Below are 18227 nucleotides of genomic sequence, written 5' to 3'. Positions count from 1 at the left end.
CTCCTGCAGCAGCTGCCCAGGCCTTCAGTCACACCCTGTCCAGAAAGGGAAGGTTTAAATTCAAAACATTGTGCAAAAAGGGAAGGGTTTACTTTAAAACAGTAACATGAAATCAATGTTTTAATTTAACATTAAAAAAGAAAAAGCCAGATTGACTGCAAAGCACTTTCCATGTTGGATCCCAGCACCGAATTTACTTGGGAGCTTCATTCCTCTCTCATCCTTGTTTATTATCTCATTTCTTTGCCCTTCCATTAATCCATTTACTGAATAAATGCTTATTTGCTGCTTTATTTAATTTTTTCCTGACCTTCACAGCTCCACGTGATCTGGGTGGGAGGCATGAGGTGGGGAGTAGCTCTGTGATGGGTTTAATGTGCACTCCAAGCTCAGCAGAACAGATTTTAAATGCCAAAGCTGCTCCTAGATCAGAGTCTTTGGAGGTGTGGGAAGAAATACGGATGCAAAACAAACATTTTTTAATTCCTAATAAATATTAACGTTCCATTGTGATGCTGCACATACATCTGAGTCATAATTACTAAATTCCACAGATTTTAGTGATCTGAATGTAATGATCCTTATCAGCCGGTAAAGAGCAAAAATTAGCAGTGTTTCTGATACAGCAGAAATCCTGATTTATCTCAAACTGTGAGGCTCCAGAAATGCTCTGGGAGCCAATTTCTACCCTGGGAAGGATGAATTTCCTGGGAAATCACTGACAATAATAACATCCCCGATTTGCCACGAGCCCCAGATCAGATTGTGTCACTTCTGTCACCTGCCAGGATTACACTGGGCAGCAGGGCTGCAGCTCTGTGCTTATTTGGGGCTTATTTTAATTAATGGACCTCTCAGATTCATTTCTTTTCTAATTCTTTTTTGGAAATGCATCGATGCTGTGACCTGCTCAGTGTCATTGTAACGAGACTTACAGACATCTTCAGCGAGGTTTGATTTAATTTCCTCGCTGAAAAGCCCAGATTAAAGAAGAGCCCAGTCAATTAGGGAAGGAACAAAGCTCGTACTTAAGAGGAAATCACTTAATCTGCAGCAAGTCTGGAAAATTCTCCACCTTCTACCGTGTCACAGCTCAAATCTTCCCTCAGAAAGACGGGAAAGTTCCTGATGGGAAGCCCCAAAATGCAACAAAAGCCGAGTGAATCAGATCTTCATGGCTTCAGCAAAACCTGCAGGGCTTTGTGCCTGTGTGACAGCCTGAGCTGGGCTGGAGCCCTCTGAGCCAGCCTGGGAGAGCTGGGAATGTTCACCTGGAAAAGGAGCCAGGGAGAGCTCTGTGCTCTCAGGGGATGTACAGGCACAGCCGTGGCTTGGGCTGGGGGCATCTGGGCTGGGACACAGCAAAACCAGGCAGGAATTTGGGAGAGAAAAGCTGGACAGGCACTTGGGTTAGGAGAATGGACGAGCCCCAAAACAAGAGGAAACAACAAAATAAATCTGTTTTAGTCCTCTCTGCGAGCAGCTTGGACTCTCACACAGAGTGGCTGGAACAGCATCATTAATTTTTAAAAGTACCAGAAAAACCTAATTCTGTCCTCTTTGCAAACTGTCAGGAGCAAGCTCAGCCTTGCCCCGAGCAGGAGCATCCATCGTCCCGGGAGCTCTCTGCTCTAGGAGGGGAAATTGCTGCTTTTTGCTTGTGGTGTTTGGAGTCCAGGGCTGAGTTCCTGGGTGTGATGGGGAGGGCTGTGCTCCCCATGGCCAGGTTCTGCAGTTCCCCCAGCCCTGCCTGCGCTGAGGCAGCAGCTCCCCTCACCCTGTCCCTGTCTCCTTGCAGTCTCTCCCAAGATATTCCGGATCTCCAGCGACATCGTGGTGAACGAGGGCAGCAACGTGACGCTGGTGTGCCTGGCCACGGGGAAACCAGAGCCCTCCATCTCCTGGAGACACATCTCCCCCTCGGGTGAGTGCCAGGGGAGCCAGCGAGCGCATGGGAACCAGGAAAATCCCATCGTTTATCCCTAAATCTCACATTTATACAGCTGTCAGGGACCTGGACTCTCAGGGGATGGTGAGTTTGTTGCCACTCAGTCCCTTGGTTAGCAGGAGCACTGGTTAGGGGTGTGTGTGTGTGTGTGTGACTTTCCACAGGGGTTTACATCTCTTCTTTGTGGATCCTCATGGGACAGACCTGTTGTTATTACAGGTGGAATCTGTTTTGCTCTGCCACAATAGGTTGTTATGCAAACTGATTTTCATTCTTCTGATTCTTTCACATGAGAACTTACAAGCTAGCTGCTAGTTTATCTAGAGTAGCAGGGCTTAAACTATATCCTATAGGTTGCTTTTTAATAATATCTAATATATTATTATTTATATATATTATAATATTAATATATACTATATTAATATATTATAATATTAATATATACTATATAATATATTATTAATAATCTAATATATATTATACCTAATATAATATCTATTTTATATAATATTTTATATAAATATCTCTATTTTAATATATCTCTATTTTAATAATATCTCTACCTCTAACAGAGGAATGAGGACCCTAAATATGAATATATGTCTTTACATGTGTGTAACACAGTCATGGATCAAGCGATTCCAGGTAAAATCCAAGCAAGGATGAAATGAGGAACACGTGGGAGAGTTGAACTCAGGACCAGGCCGTGCAATAGGTTAATTTGCTGTCATTTCTTCCACTGCTACAGGGTGGGATTTTTGGGGTGTCAGGGTTGGGAGCTGGAATTCTGATCCTGGTGGGTCCCTCTCTCAGGATCCTGCAGGATTCCACACCACTGAACCATTATTCCAGGATACAGTTCATCAGAATGGCCTTGCTGAACGAATGAAAGGATGTGCATGAAAAACTGCGAACAAAACAGCCACTAAAATATCCCTGCTGTTTGCTATTTCCATTTATCCCTCTGGTTCCTGGTAAGGCACTGGAAGGAGAGGCTTTGGCTGATGTCGGAGCCTTCTCCCCACTGAAGCTGCTCCCTGTGAGCAGAGCAGGGGCCGTGGGGAGATCCCTGCTCTGGAAATGAGGATTTTGTGCTCCCAGAGCTGCTCCCTGTCCCGCCCCAGGCTGGACTGGAACTGCCCTGGTTCCCTCACTGGACCCTGCAGCTGGAACATGCAGTGAGGCATTTCTTTGCTCCCCCAGCCTGTACAAAATCCGTGTAATTACAGGCAAGAAGGGCTCCGTGGGCTGCCAGAGCCTCTCATCATCCTGAGGAACAGTTTGCTTTACAAAGCAAGATCTGGGGAAAAACTCTCACTTTTGACCTTTAAAACAATGACAATGAATTGGGCTTGAAGTGTCCATCAAGGGACTGGAGGAAAAATTCAGTTGTAGCAGAAAATGGATTTTAACTAAATGTCAAATAAAATTTTATTGGAAACTCTGGTGATACTTTGGATTAATGGCTTAAAGCTTTTGAGTGGCTGCAGAAAGGAGCTGGGGTGATGTTCCTGGAGAGGGAGAAGGAGGAAAGGAGAATGACTGCACTCAGGCTGGAGCAGGGGCTGAGGGGGAGGCAGAGCATCCTCATCTGGAGCTCAGGAAAATGAAGAGGTGGCACTTGGGGACAGTGCTGGGGAACAGTTGGACTCCAGGACCTCAGAGGGACTTCCCAACCCAAACAAATCTGTGGAAATCAGTGCAGGGAAGCAGAAGGGTTTCAGGGACCCCCCTGGATGTGCTCCCATCCAAGCAGGCCTCGGACACTTCCACCCCCAGTGATGCTGGGATTCTGTGCCTGGTGATTCACAGACACAGCTGGGTCTGGAGAGGGAGAACACGGCTCCAGATGGCTCTGTGCTCAGAAACCCTGCCCAGGGAGCTGGGAGCAGGCCCACCATTCCCAGGGAACGTTCTGTGCCCCAAACCCAGCGGGAAGTTCCCATCCCAGCTCCGTGCTCAGGTGCAGCCAGGTACAAACGGCACCAAGCCCTTCCCAAAAACACAGCCCCGCTTTGTTCAGCCAGGAAATGCAGGAGAGCCAAAGAGGCCGGCTTCTGCCGTGGTTGATATTCCATCAGCAGCTCTTCCTCCCTGCCTCAGCTTCATCTGCACTTGCTCATTTCTGCCCGGCCTGGCTGCAGTTCCCAGCGGCGCTAATGAGGCTCCCGGGCAGGCAGCGCATCTCCCACCCAGCACTAAATTATATTAACCAAGCATATTTAGAATATTCTCAAATTGTTTGTCAAAGCTGCTGCTAAAAGATAAGGAACTGAAATCTCTGAATACAAATGACTCAATGTAGACTAATTCCAGGATATGATCATGATTTACATCAACACAGCCTCGACTCGCATGAGGTCGGATTCAATTTTTCTGAACAAGAGATAAATTGAACCTTTCGTAGGAATAAAAATAAAACGCATTTCAAGGTGATTTTTAAACTTAGTCCATAAATTATTGGCCTGGAATCTTTATTGTGCATGTTTAACTTGCAGTCATTATGTAAATGCTTGCATTCTATAAATATTCATTACACAGCCCCATTATGTAAATCCAGCAAATCTCCCCACTCAGCGTAATGGGGCTGGGGCTGGAATCTCCAGATCTGTATTGTTGAAATGTCACCCGAATAAATTGCAGGTATTACTTATTTTGTTCTGACATTTCCCAGCAAAGTGCAGCATCGATAGTTTAGGAATGAAGGCAGAATGTTAAAGGATGAAGTTCTGCCCGGGACCCCAGCCCAGCTTTGGCTCTGCTGTGTCCCACCAGCACAGACACCTCCTGACAAAATGTCCCTTCTTGCCAAAATTCAGGAGCTGTGCATCCGAATTATTTCCCACTTTGGTTTTGACAAGAGTTTCCCAAGGGGAGCCTCCCCAGCTGTGGAAGGAATGGGATGCTCAGGGGAGTGGATTTAAGGTGAGGGAGGGTCACTTTGGATCAGACATCAGGATGGAATTCTCCCCTGTGAGGCCCTGGGATGGAATTCCCAGAGCAGTTGGGGCTGTCCCTGGATCCCTGGCAGTGCCCAAGGCCAGGCTGGATGGGTTTGGAGCAGCCTGGGACAGTGGCAGCTGTCCCTGCCATGGAATGGGATGGGGTTTAAGATCCCTTCCAACACAAAACATTCCAGGATTCTGGGATCCCTGGCTACTTCCAGTTTCATATTTTCCAGTTCTTCCCTGCTCTCTTTCCTTTTTCTGCCAGATTTATCTCCACCATCCCAGGTGAGCAGTTTTCCCACAACAGGAGGATGACCTGGCTGTAGGGATAGGGCTGCGTTTGGAGGAGCAGCCTTCCAGAAATGTGAATAAAGGCAGATTTTCCCATGAGGAATGGGAGGCAGGTCCTTGGCAGCAGGACACTGGGCGTTCATTCCATCCACCGCTGCAGAGCACTCCTGCTCCTTGAGGGAGAAGCACAGAGGGATTTAGAAATCCTCCCTGAACCCCGAGGAGCAAACCCAGCTCCATCTGCAGCTGTGGCAGCCCCGGCTCCTCCTGCCCCAGAGCCTCTCCCACGGAGCCACGGAGCGAGACAGAAACCAGAAGGGCTTTGGTGAAGTGCCAGAGCTTCACACCTGCATTTCCAGGCTGCAAATCCTCACCTGACGTGAATTATTATCACATTTCCAGGGCCTTGTGTGTGTAGAAAGGGCCAACTCTTAAAATGCTCCATCTCCTGCTTACAGATGGTTTTAAAGCTGGAAGTTCTAGAGAGGAAGTTTCTGGCTGGATTCTTTTTTTCTTGCTGGGGAGGGTGTTTTCCCCCAGCTGCCCCCACAGCAGTGCAGTGTGATCAGACAGAGAGGCTGTTCCAGGGTCAGTGTGGAGGAGCTCAGTGGCACACTGTGCTCTCCTGGCCCTGCAATGCCAGTTCAGCTAGCAGGGCCTTCCACAGCCAGCACTGACCTCCTTCTTCAGAGAGCTCAAACCCAGGGATTGTTTTCTCCTGGGTCACGGAATCCTGGAATGGGTTGGGTTGGGAAGGACCTCAGAGCCCACCCAGAGCCACCCCAGCCATGGCAGGGACAGCTCCCACTGTCCCAGGCTGCTCCAAACCCATCCAGCCTGGCCTTGGGCACTGCCAGGGATCCAGGGACAGCCCCAGCTGCTCTGGGAGATTCCTTTGGAGGAAGCTCAGGTCAGCTGGAAGCATGGCTGGGCAATATTCCCTGAAAACAGCCCAAACCTGCATTCCCTGGGATGGCTCAGGCTCCTCCACCAGCCCTTCCTGAGGACAGTGACATTCATGGGGCACTGCTGATGGCTTGGGTGGCCCAGTCCTGCCTGCAACTGCTCCGGGAGCCCAGGGCTTTCATTAATATTTGATAGGAATTTAATGGCCCAGCTGGGTGTCCTGGAGGGATTGTTCAGCTGCTAAAGGCACAGCTTGTCATTAAATCAATGGTCCCCGGTATCAAACGAGGGCATTAATTAACAGTTTAAAGAGAGCAGAGCAATCAGCAGCACCCAGTGGAAATGAGGGTGGGATTCCTCCCTTTGCCTTTGGATCAGCAATAAAATCACTCCCGGAATGAGTTCCCAAAGCACAGCCCTCAGGGAATTGTGGCCTTTCCTTTTTTAACAGGACTTGTTGTAGGCACCAGCCTGGGAGTTTGGAACTGGGAGCAGTGGAGTGGCTTTCAGTGCCAGGAGCCATGCCCTGGGCTGAGCTGGCACTGCCCTGCAGCTGGGGCTTTCTCGGGGACACTCCTCAGGAAAATGCCATTTTTATCACAAGTTCGAGCATCCCTTCAGGGACAATTAAAGGTATTCCTAGAAATCCTCAGGCCTTCTTAAAACCCTGTTTAAAAAAATATTCTGGTTAAAATCCACTTGTCAGGAGAAGAATACTCCAGCTAAGGTGGTCAAATAATTGGGGCTTTGTGAAGGAACTGAGGAGCAAGAGAGATCAAAATCTTAGTGAGACACAAACTAAAACTGTCCAGAAGTGTTGCACAGAAATGAGCAGGATCTTTTTTCTTTTTGACAATTTTATGATAAACGGGAAGCATTTCTTACTTTTCAATAAAAGTAGATGAACTCATTAATAACCCATAGAATGCAATGAAAATGAGAGTTTTAATACAGGCTGAGCTTATTCCCACGGACATCAGTTCATTTTTACTTGAGAAACGTTGCACTTTTGAATGAGCAGTGTGTGGCTCAGGAGATATTTCAGAGCTTTGATGTTCAGAACCATCCCAACATTTTCCCCTCTTTCCAGAGCCCAGGCTTGTGCAGATACACAAATAATTCACCCCTTGATGGCCATGACATAACAGTTCTTCCCAGAGCTCCAAAAGCCACAGTTATTAACAGCCAATTAAAGGCTTTCAGGCTGGGAAAACACTTCCAGCAAGTCTTTTAAACCCTTAGACCTGTAATTTCCAGCATCTGTGGTCATGGCTGCTGCGAGATGCTGCGCTAAAATAATAATTACATTGAACTTCGTGGGGTTTATTATGTGTGGGGTTTGTGATGGGGTGGGGTTTGTGATCTGTGGGGTTTGTGATCTGTGGGGTTTGTGATCTGTGGGGTTTGTGATCTGTGGGGTTTGTGATCTGGTGGGGTTTGTGATGTGTTTGGGTTTGTGATGGGATGGGGTTTGTGATCTGTGGGGTTTGTGATCTGGTGGGGTTTGTGATCTGGTGGGGTTTGTGATGGGATGGGGTTTGTGATCTGTGGGGTTTGTGATGTGTTGGGGTTTGTGATGTGTTGGGGTTTGTGATCTGTGGGGTTTGTGATCTGTAGGGTTTGTGATCTGTTGGGGTTTGTGATGTGTGGGGTTTGTGATCTGTTGGGGTTTGTGATGTGTTTGGGTTTGTGATCTGTGGGGTTTGTGATCTGTTGGGGTTTGTGATGTGTGGGGTTTGTGATCTGTGGGGTTTGTGATGTGTTGGGGTTTGTGATGGGGTGGGGTTTGTGATCTGTGGGGTTTGTGATCTGTGGGGTTTGTGATGTGTTGGGGTTTGTGATCTGTGGGGTTTGTTATGTGCTGGGGTTTGTGATCTGGTGGGGTTTGTGATGTGTTTGGGTTTGTGATGTGTTGGGGTTTGTGATGTGTTGGGGTTTGTGATCTGTGGGGTTTGTGATCTGGTGGGGTTTGTGATGTGTTGGGGTTTGTGATCTGTGGGGTTTGTGATCTGTGGGGTTTGTGATCTGTGGGGTTTGTTATGTGCTGGGGTTTGTGATCTGTGGGGTTTGTGATCTGTGGGGTTTGTGATGTGTTGGGGTTTGTGATGTGTTGGGGTTTGTGATCTGTGGGGTTTGTGATCTGTGGGGTTTGTGATGTGCTGGGGTTTGTGATCTGTGGGGTTTGTGATGTAGTGAGGTTTGTGACGTGGTTAATTGGCCATTCCCTGGGCCAGGCCGCTGGAGAGGAGTGGGAGGACAGCTCGGGAGCAGGGAGCAGCTTCGTGTGAGGGATATCAAACACTCCCTGCCAGGTGGGAGCAGGCAGGGAAAGGCTGGCAGGGGCTGGGATTTGCCTGTGCCTCGTGTCAGGTGGGGACAAATGGAGCTGGGTCGGTGCTCCTGGTGTGAACGGGTCCCGATGGCTCCAGGGCACGGAGCAGCCACAGACACCAGTGTTTCTGTTTGGATCTCTGTCATCTCCCAGCAGGGAAGTCTCTGCCTGTCCTGGGAATCACTCACCGCCTGTCCTTATCCCTGTGTGACACCACAATCCCACTCCTTTGGGTCCAAGGAGCGCTGTTGATGTTTGACTGTTGGCTCACCTGGCTGGGATCAGCTGCTCCAGGAGTGGCTTTGGTCCCTGCAGGGTCCCCTGGCCTGGGCCTGCCTTTGCTCCGTCCTGCAGGGCAGAGCAGGGCTCTGCAGACCATCAGCACGCAGGGCTGCTGCAGCTTTTAGGGCAGCAATGGTGGAGGGCTGGGCTGGTTTGGGTTGGGAGGGATTCAAAGCTCATCTTGTCCTTCCCTGCCATGGTCACCTGCCTCTGTCCCAGCTGCTCCAAGCCCGTCCAGCCCGGCCTTGGGCACTGCCAGGGGTGCAGGGACAGCCCCAGCTGCTCTGTTCTGTGGCACCCATGGGGTACAGATCACTCTGCCGTGTCTCGGAGGAGATGGCTCGGGAGAGAAGCTTTGGTCAGCTCCAGGAGTTTGAGGGGGTTTCAGCTCACCTTGGAGCTGGGGCTCCTGGGCGTGTGTTAAAGTCTCTGTGCAGATTTGTGTGTCCTGTGCTCAGCCTGCAGTAATTTCTTCCTGTGATTGTCTCATTCCAGCCAAGCCCTTTGAGAGTGGGCAGTACCTGGACATCTATGGAATCACGAGAGACCAGGCTGGGGAGTACGAGTGCAGTGCAGAAAACGATGTCTCCGTCCCAGACGTGAAAAAAGTAAAAGTCACAGTGAACTGTAAGTGCTGCTCTTTGTTATTTATTCCCTCACTGTGGTGGAGGAGGAGAGTGTGGAGCAGCGACCTGGAGCTGCTGGGTTTGTCACGGTGGCTGAGGGGGCTGAGCTCTGTGGTGGAGTGACCACAGAGTGACCACAGAGCGTGTGACCGAGGAGGCCACAGCGAGCTCGAGGTGCAGACTCTCATTTCTGGGTGATGATTGCAGCGGGTTCTGGTGGCTGCTGTGGATGCTGGGCTGAGCCCTTCCTGGTTTGTCTTGTGGTGCTGTGAGCGGAATGAGGAGATGAGGAACACTGCTTGCTCACTGGAGGGGGACTGCTCTCCATGGCAGTGTGAGCTGCTCCCAGAGGGGCAGCAGGGTGTCTGGGGGACACTGCTGCTGTGGGGACCCTGCTGCCTGCTGGGTGACCCAGGGCTGACCTGCTGGGACTCCCACACCAAGGGGCTGTTCTCAGCTTGGCTCTGAATCTGATTTAGCACTCAGCGTGATGTGAAATGTTCTCCTTCCCTCCAACACATGAGAAAACGCAGGCAAGACAATGTGAATAATTTCTGTTGTTCATTTTGACAATTTCCTTTGGTTCCCTTCAATTACCCAGCGTGTCATTTGTTTCTGGTCTTGGAGTCGCTGTGGCAGCTTTATTGGTGACAAATACGAGATGTCAGCCTTGTGTCTCCCCCAGAGACTTGTCCCAGCTGATGTGGGCTGGGAGCAAACACCTCATCCCCATCACTGTGGGGTCACTGCTGTCACCCAGGTGTGGTCACTGCTGTCACCTGGAGGTGTTCACTGCTGTCACCTGGGAGTGGTCACTGCTGTCACCCAGGTGTGTTCACTGCTGTCACCTGGAGGTGTTCACTGCTGTCACCCAGGTGTGTTCACTGCTGTCACCCAGGGGTGTTCACTGCTGTCACCCAGGTGTGTCCACTGCTGTCACCCAGGTGTGGTCACTGCTGTCACCTGGGGGTGTTCACTGCTGTCACCCAGGTGTGTCCACTGCTGTCACCTGGGGGTGTTCACTGCTGTCACCCAGGTGTGGTCACTGCTGTCACCCAGGTGTGTCCACTGCTGTCACCTGGGGGTGTTCACTGCTGTCACCTGGAGGTGTTCACTGCTGTCACCTGGAGGTGTTCACTGCTGTCACCTGGAGGTGTTCACTGCTGTCACCTGGGGGTGTTCACTGCTGTCACCTGGAGGTGTTCACTGCTGTCACCTGGGGGTGTTCACTGCTGTCACCTGGAGGTGTTCACTGCTGTCACCTGGAGGTGTTCACTGCTGTCACCTGGAGGTGTTCACTGCTGTCACCTGGGGGTGTTCACTGCTGTCACCTGGAGGTGTTCACTGCTGTCACCTGGGGGTGTTCACTGCTGTCACCTGGAGGTGTTCACTGCTGTCACCTGGAGGTGTTCACTGCTGTCACCCAGGTGTGTCCACTGCTGTCACCCAGGTGTGTCCACTGCTGTCACCCAGGTGTGGTCACTGCTGTCACCTGGGGGTGTTCACTGCTGTCACCCAGGTGTGGTCACTGCTGTCACCCAGGTGTGTTCACTGCTGTCACCCAGGTGTGGTCACTGCTGTCACCCAGGTGTGTCCACTGCTGTCACCTGGGGGTGTTCACTGCTGTCACCCAGGTGTGTCCACTGCTGTCACCTGGGGGTGTTCACTGCTGTCACCTGGGGGTGTTCACTGCTGTCACCCAGGTGTGTCCACTGCTGTCACCCAGGTGTGTCCACTGCTGTCACCTGGAGGTGTTCACTGCTGTCACCTGGGGGTGTCCACTGCTGTCACCCAGGTGTGTCCACTGCTGTCACCTGGGGGTGTTCACTGCTGTCACCTGGGGGTGTTCACTGCTGTCACCTGGAGGTGTTCACTGCTGTCACCCAGGTGTGGTCACTGCTGTCACCCAGGTGTGTCCACTGCTGTCACCCGGGGCTGCTCAGAGGTGTTTGTGGCCTTTTTCCCATTTAAAAATCCCAGTGGATGTGGTAAACCCAGGGACTCTCTCTTGCCTCCCAAGACCTAAACACGCACAAATCCCAGCCTGGACCTGGCTTGGGTGGCCAGAGCCAAACCGTGGTGAGGCTCTGGAGCTCCTGCCTGGGACCTGCCCCGAGCAAGGGCTGCTCAGGCCCGGCTGCAGCACTCGCTGTGAGGCTCTTGCTGTGCAGCAACAACGTGTCCTGGGCTGAGCTGGTTAATTACTGGGTAATTACTGACAATAAAGAGTCCAAACTGAAGCCACAGAGCTGCTCTGTGTCCCACTGCAGCCACCTGGGCCACGCTGGGAGTGTCCTCAGCCGAAGCATGGATGCACTGGTGCTGTGTCAGGTTCAGGAAAGCTTCTACAGGAATATGTGGAGTATTTTTAATAACTCCTCACGGCTCCAGAAGGAGGGGGTGGCAATCTGGTGGCAGCAGTGTGGGGCTGGGCTGTGGCTGCAGCCGTGACACACGGCTGGATTGTCACAGCTCCCTGCTCACAGCCCCGCTGGGCTGGGACGTGTCCCCAGGGGCTGAGCACGGAGCAGGAGCTCGGCAGCATCCGCCTGCAGTCACTGCTTGTGAGGAATTTACAGTGGGTTGATTTCCAAGGGTAAATCTGGAAAGTTCTTCATGAAAGAAATAGAGAGGAAGCCCTCAGCTCCTCTGGCTGGGCAGTTTCCTTTGTCAAATGTTCTTCAGTCCTGGTTCTTCTTTAAAGACATCTGTTCATTTCCACAACAAACTGGTAAGAACAAGGCTTTCTCCCCAGAAATTCCATCCTTTTATTTGGTGCCTGTGGACTTGGGTCAGTGGTGGCTTTGGCAGTGCTGGGGAAAAGTTGGACTTGAAGTCTTGGAGAGCTTTTCCAACCTGAACAGTTCTGTGAATTCTTTTCCTCTGCTACTGCTCCCACACACTCCTGCTGTCCTCCCATGATTGTATTCCTGCTGTCCTCCCATGATTGTATTCCTGGTGTCCTTCCATGATTGTATTCCTGCTGTCCTTCCATGATTGTATTCCTGGTGTCCTTCCATGATTGTATTCCTGCTGTCCTTCCATGACTGTATTCCTGGTGTCCTCCCATGATTGTATTCCTGCTGTCCTTCCATGATTGTATTCCTGGTGTCCTTCCATGATTGTATTCCTGGTGTCCTTCCATAATTGTATTCCTGGTGTCCTCCCATGATTGTATTCCTGCTGTCCTTCCATGATTGTATTCCTGGTGTCCTTCCATGATTGTATTCCTGGTGTCCTCCCATGATTGTATTCCTGCTGTCCTCCCATGATTGTATTCCTGGTGTCGTTCCACCATGGTGTTCCTGCTGTCCTTCCATGACTCCACTCCTGGTGCAGGGCCATGTTGGGACGTGGATATTCGTGGCACGGAGCAGCTGTTCAGTCGCCCAGGCAGAGACAAGAAAATGATCAGGTTTCAAAGACTTTGTGAAATTCAGGTTTCAATGACTTTGTGAAATTCAGGTTTCAATGAATTTTGTGAAATTCAGGTTTCAATGACTTTGTGAAATTCAGGTTTCAATGACTTTTGTGAAATTCAGGTTTCGATGACTTTGTGAAATTCAGGTTTCAATGACTTTGTGAAATTCAGGTTTCAATGACTTTGTGAAATTCAGGTTTCAATGAATTTTGTGAAATTCAGGTTTCTTGGCTGGGCAGGTTCCAGCCCTGCACAAACAAGGAGCTCCCAGCACACGTGCCGTGGCTCTAATGACTTACAGGGGGTTCATTACACTGCTTGATACACCATCATCTACATTTTCTACTTAATTCATGTCTGTCCTCCCTAATTTCCCTTCGAAAGAGGGTGGCCTGAGAATCTGCCTGAATTCCAAAAGGATGGGGGGGCAGAAAAGGAGAGAAGCCATTGAAGCTGCTGGTTGGTGCTGAAGGAATGCTCCACCAAATCAAGTTAAAATAGATAAGACATAATCCAATTCCATTTCACAAGTAAATCCTATTAGCATTTTCCATTACACTTTGTAAAGCAAATACTGATTTATAGATTATAATATTGAACCCCGCTTTGAATGAAGCAGTGTCTGGATTTAATGTGTCATCTGAAAGCTGGGCTGAAACTCTCCATGTGCTCCTGCCACCTCGCTCATTCTCTGCTGCTCTATTACTGTCATGCTTGAGAAATATTAAAGGCAGCTGCTAAATCCTAGAATTTCCAGTAGAGCTGAGGCCACAGAGAGAGGATGAGGAATGGGATGCGTGCCTGGGGAAACTGGCATTTATTTGCATTTATTTCAAAGTGTCAGCTGCCTAAATAAATAGCAAATGTGGATTTAAAGTGGAGTGGCATTGCAGAATTCCCTTTTCTTAGGATAATGCCTGTTAAGGGTGGGTTTGCCTGTAATTGTACCTTGGACAGCTCTGTTAGAGCTGGAGCTTTCAGACTTGACTGAATCAAGATCCGATGGCTTTGGGGAGGGAAAAGACATTTTTGAACTCTTTCCTGGGTGGTTTTGTCCCGTTTTCAGGCTACTTTTTCCATTTCTCTGGATGATTTCAGGGTTCTCACCCCTGTTGTGGTGCTGCTGAGCCTGCCCAGCACCGGTGTGCAGGTGGGCAGATGGGAGCAGAGCAGCAGCAGAGTTTTGCAGGCACCTGAAGGCAGATCTGAGCCCAGCTCAGCTGCTCTGTGCCTGGCAGCTGTGCCCAAAGGCAGCTGGAGCTGCTGACCTGCCACAGCCCATTCCCCAGGAGCTGCTGACCTGCCACAGCCCATTCCCCAGGAGCTGCTGACCTGCCACAGCCCATTCCCCAGGAGCTGCTGACCTGCCACAGCCCATTCCCCAGGAGCTGCTGGCCCAGGCTCCTCTCCTCATGGTGGGGCAGGTGCTGTCCCAGCTCTGCTCTCTTGGGCACCATTCCCATGGCCCTGGAGAGGAACGGGCTGGTGGCATTCCCTGCTTGCCTGACCAGCCTCACCCAGGCTCAGCACTTGCACTGCAGCCCTGCATTTGCTAAATTCAGCCTTTTAATGAGGTTTTGATTCTCACTTCGTGTGGTTTATCCAAGTATTCACCACATTATTCTTTCCTTGTCTTAACCTGGAATACAAAGCAAAGGGTTGGGGTCACTGGGTTGGTAAAATCCTGTGTTTGGAATGGTTCTGTCCCCAGCCCAGCAGAGTGCAAGGGCTTGGAAATGCTCTCAGGGAAAGGGTGACTCGTGGGGGTGTCCTGTGCAGGGCTCAGGGTTGGATTCCAGGATCCTCATGGATTCACACTCTGTGATTTAACCCTTCCCTTTTCCTGCACGTGGCTTGTGTTCTTCAGCAGCTCATCTCAATTTGGGGCTTTATTCCCAACTTCATCGAGGTTTCCTGTGCCTCTGGATGCTGGCTCTGGATCCATTCCCTGGGTTATGGCCCTGCATGGACATCCCAGTCCTTCCCTGAGTTTTTGGGAGCCCTGCGGGGCTCTCCTGTTCCAGAGGCAGATCCTGTGCCCCTTCCCAAAAGCTTTGTAAGGAATTTCTCGCAGTGGGGTTTTTCTGCTGCAGGAATGTGTGAGTTCCTTGTTAGGAATTTTAAGTGGGGTGTTTGTTTTCCCTTGGCCAGGCCGGGTTGTGCAGAACAGCTCCCCTCATTAGCATTTCTCCCCTCATTAGCATTTCTCCCCTCATTAGCATTTCTTCGAAGGCTCCTCGCTGTTGCTATGGTGCTTTGCATAACATTATGGATAATACTCCGATTTTACTTTGAAATCAGACATCCTGTACAAGCCACGCCGGGTAATTATATCTGTAACCTTAAAAATTGTATCTGTAACCTTAAATCTCCTGGGGAGAACACTCAGGGACTTGAGGGCTTGGTGGGGCTGCCCATCCCTGGACGTGGGAACCATTCCTGACCTGGGATCAGCGTTTCCTCGGCAAGGTTCCGAGTTTGGATTCAAGAAGAAAAATTGCCTCAGTTAAATTATTAAACATGAAGACAAAGCCCACATATTTTCTGGACGTCTCAGTCCTCCTCTGCTTTGGCACCAAGTATAAAACTGCTCAGAGCAATTTAATTTTAATTTCCACTTTCCTCTAATAAAAGAGAGGGAAAGAGGGGGCTTTTCTTGAAGCAGAAATCAATAACTCTGATTCTTTCTGGTTTTAATAGCTCCTGAGTTGCAGCATCATCTCTATATTCCTGACTTAAGTTTGGGATTTGGGGTCAAGGTCAGCTTTGGCTTTAGGCACCAAGCTTCACTGCCAGGGGTTCTGGCTGCTCCCTGGGCTCTCAGGAGCATTCCAAAAGGGGTTCTGGCTGCTCCCTCACTTCTCAGGAGCATTCCAGAAGGGTTCTGGCTGCTCCCTCACTTCTCAGGAGCATTCCAAAAGGGGTTCTGGCTGCTCCCTGGGTTCTCAGGAGCATTCCAAAAGGGGTTCTGGCTGCTCCCTCACTTCTCAGGAGCATTCCAGAAGGGTTCTGGCTGCTCCCTGGGTTCTCAGGAGCATTCCAAAAGGGTTCTGGCTGCTCCCTGGGCTCTCAGGAGCATTCCAGAAGGGTTCTGGCTGCTCCCTGGGTTCTCAGGAGCATTCCAAAAGGGGTTCTGGCTGCTCCCTCACTTCTCAGGAGCATTCCAAAAGGGGTTCTGGCTGCTCCCTGGGTTCTCAGGAGCATTCCAGAAGGGGTTCTGGCTGCTCCCTGGGTTCTCAGGAGCATTCCAAAAGGGTTCTGGCTGCTCCCTGGGTTCTCAGGAGCATTCCAGAAGGGTTCTGGCTGCTCCCTCACTTCTCAGGAGCATTCCAAAAGGGAGTTTTTGGCCTCTGAGTGGCACTGGGGACTCCTGGAACTCTGACTCTTGGCCCGTGTGTGGTTTTTCCATGGAGCAGTGGGGTTCAGTGCCCAGTGGGGTTTGCAGGACCTGCCCTGCTCCGTGGGCTGCCCTTGCTCTGGGATGTGCTGGGCAGTCCCCAGGCCCCAGCCGTGTGTCCCAGGCTTGGCTCCAGCCTGCCCCGTGTGCCACAGGAGCTCTGATTTTCTGTCAGGACCCGCCCCCTTCTGTTGGGATTCCTTTCCCGAGGTCCAGCTGCTGCAGACGCGGGGAATGGAGCGTCCTCCCTCCACCTCTTTTCATCCAAAGCCCGGCTGGAGCTGTGGGGATGCCGCGGATGGGGACAGTGCTCCTCTCCATGGGTGGGGACAGTGCTCCCATGGGTGGGGACAGTGCTCCTCTCCATGGCTGGGGACAGTGCTCCTCTCCATGGCTGGGGACAGTGCTCCTCTCCATGGGTGGGGACAGTGCTCCTCTCCATGGCTGGGGACAGTGCTCCTCTCCATGGCTGGGGACAGTGCTCCTCTCCATGGCTGGGGACAGTGCTCCTCTCCATGGCTGGGGATGATGCTCCTCTCTCTGTCACCTGCTGGGGCTGGGCTGGCTCCCCAGGCCAGGAGGAGTGCAGATCCTTCCCCTAACCCAAACTCCTGCCCCCTGCTCTGCTCCTGGCCGTGCAGGTGGGATTCTCTGCCCTGCAGCTGCTCAGAACCTCTCCGTGTGCTCCTGTCACCTCTCTCCTGCTTGAGAAATATTAAAGGCAGCTGCTAAATCCTGGAATTTCCAGTAGAGCTGAGGCCACAGAGAGAGGATGAGCATCTCGGGCTTGAGATGCTGCTGCAGTGAAAGGCTCAGGGGAGGCAGCCAGAGCAGGGATGGAGGGGACCCAGCTGAGAGCAGAGATGGGCTCTGTGCCCGTGGCCAGCACACAGAGCTGGGCTGAAGGGGCCAGCACAGCCCTTGGGGGAATTTGGGTCGTGGTTTAAATCAAGGACAGCAGAGCTGGGTTTGGCTGAGCCACCTGTCAAGGGCTGCCAGCAAAACACGTCAGGTGAAACCAGTGTAAATAACAGGTTTGGGTTGTTGGTTTTTTACATAAGATAAAGTCTCTGGAGAATTGCTGCAGTCCTTGAAATTGGAGGTTTTGTTCACGCACGATGTCATCTGCGGTAGATTTTTTGCTTTTTGGGTTTTATCTTGTTATTTTTGGTCACCATTAGGACTAAATTGTTATTTAGCTAATTTGCAAGCTGGTCTCATCGCTGAGAACTCAGCTGAGTTATATGATGTCCTATCTCATAGCAACACAATGAGAAAGAGCTGACACCAATTCGATAGGAACTGGTCTGACAATTAAAGCCACCTCAGTTGGTTGGTGAGGAAAAATATTGCTGCTTTAAAGAAAATATTTCCTTTCACTGGGGAAAGAAACCTCTTGTAAAGTAATGGTTGTCACACTTTATGTCCTTCAGGTGTCTTTATTAACATTTCACAAGTCAGATTAAAACAATATAGTTCACATTTGGGACTCGAGTGCAATTTGGCTCTTAAATTACTATTGATTCCTTTTGGGGGTGTGGTGGTTTGTGCAGAGTGGCTCTGCAAGCTCTGCGTGGTTCCTGCAGCTCCCTGCCAAGCCCTGCTCGTGTGGGAGGGTGGCAGAGCTGCTGCTGGTGTCCCTGCTCGGGGAGGGTGGCATTTGTGCCACCCCAGCACATCAGCAGGGCTTTGGCTGCTGCAGGAGCCGCAGTGCTGCCGCTCCAGTCGCTCTCCAGCAGATAACCAGGGTGTTCTTCATCTTCCCAGAGAAATGCTCTGCTCCCAGCGGTGCCAGGGGTGGTGCAGGTGTGCCAGGACAGCCTGTGCTGCTCTTCTTGGGGTGCCAGGTGTGCCAGGACAGTCTGTGCTGCTCTTCTTGGGGTGCCAGGTGTGCCAGGACAGCCTGTGCTGCTCTTCTTGGGGTGCCAGGTGTGCCAGGACAGCCTGTGCTGCTCTCCAGGTGTGCCAGGACAGCCTGTGCTGCTCTTCTTGGGGTGCCAGGACAGCCTGTGCTGCTCTTCTTGGGGTGCCAGGTGTGCCAGGACAGCCTGTGCTGCTCTTCTTGGGGTGCCAGGT

At 51.0% G+C, this 18227-nt stretch overlaps 1 protein-coding gene across 2 annotated transcripts in view; it reads left to right on the top strand.

Moving 5' to 3' along the window:
- NEGR1 (neuronal growth regulator 1) overlaps positions 1–18227 on the top strand; it is a 180116-nt gene that overhangs the window by 100643 nt on the left and 61246 nt on the right. For both annotated transcript variants that reach the window (XM_088060569.1, XM_005532764.3), the window contains exons 3-4: positions 1799–1924; positions 9203–9334. In XM_088060569.1, the coding sequence (XP_087916695.1) occupies positions 1799–1924; positions 9203–9334 (258 nt within the window). The remainder of the gene's footprint in view (positions 1–1798; positions 1925–9202; positions 9335–18227) is intronic.

Source organism: Pseudopodoces humilis, chromosome 10 (genome assembly GCF_049639895.1).
Source record: "Pseudopodoces humilis isolate 2021_Gansu_Grassland_sample_001 chromosome 10, ASM4963989v1, whole genome shotgun sequence".
NCBI classification, from domain to species: Eukaryota; Metazoa; Chordata; class Aves; order Passeriformes; family Paridae; genus Pseudopodoces; species Pseudopodoces humilis.
This window is presented reverse-complemented; position numbering and strand designations above follow the sequence as displayed.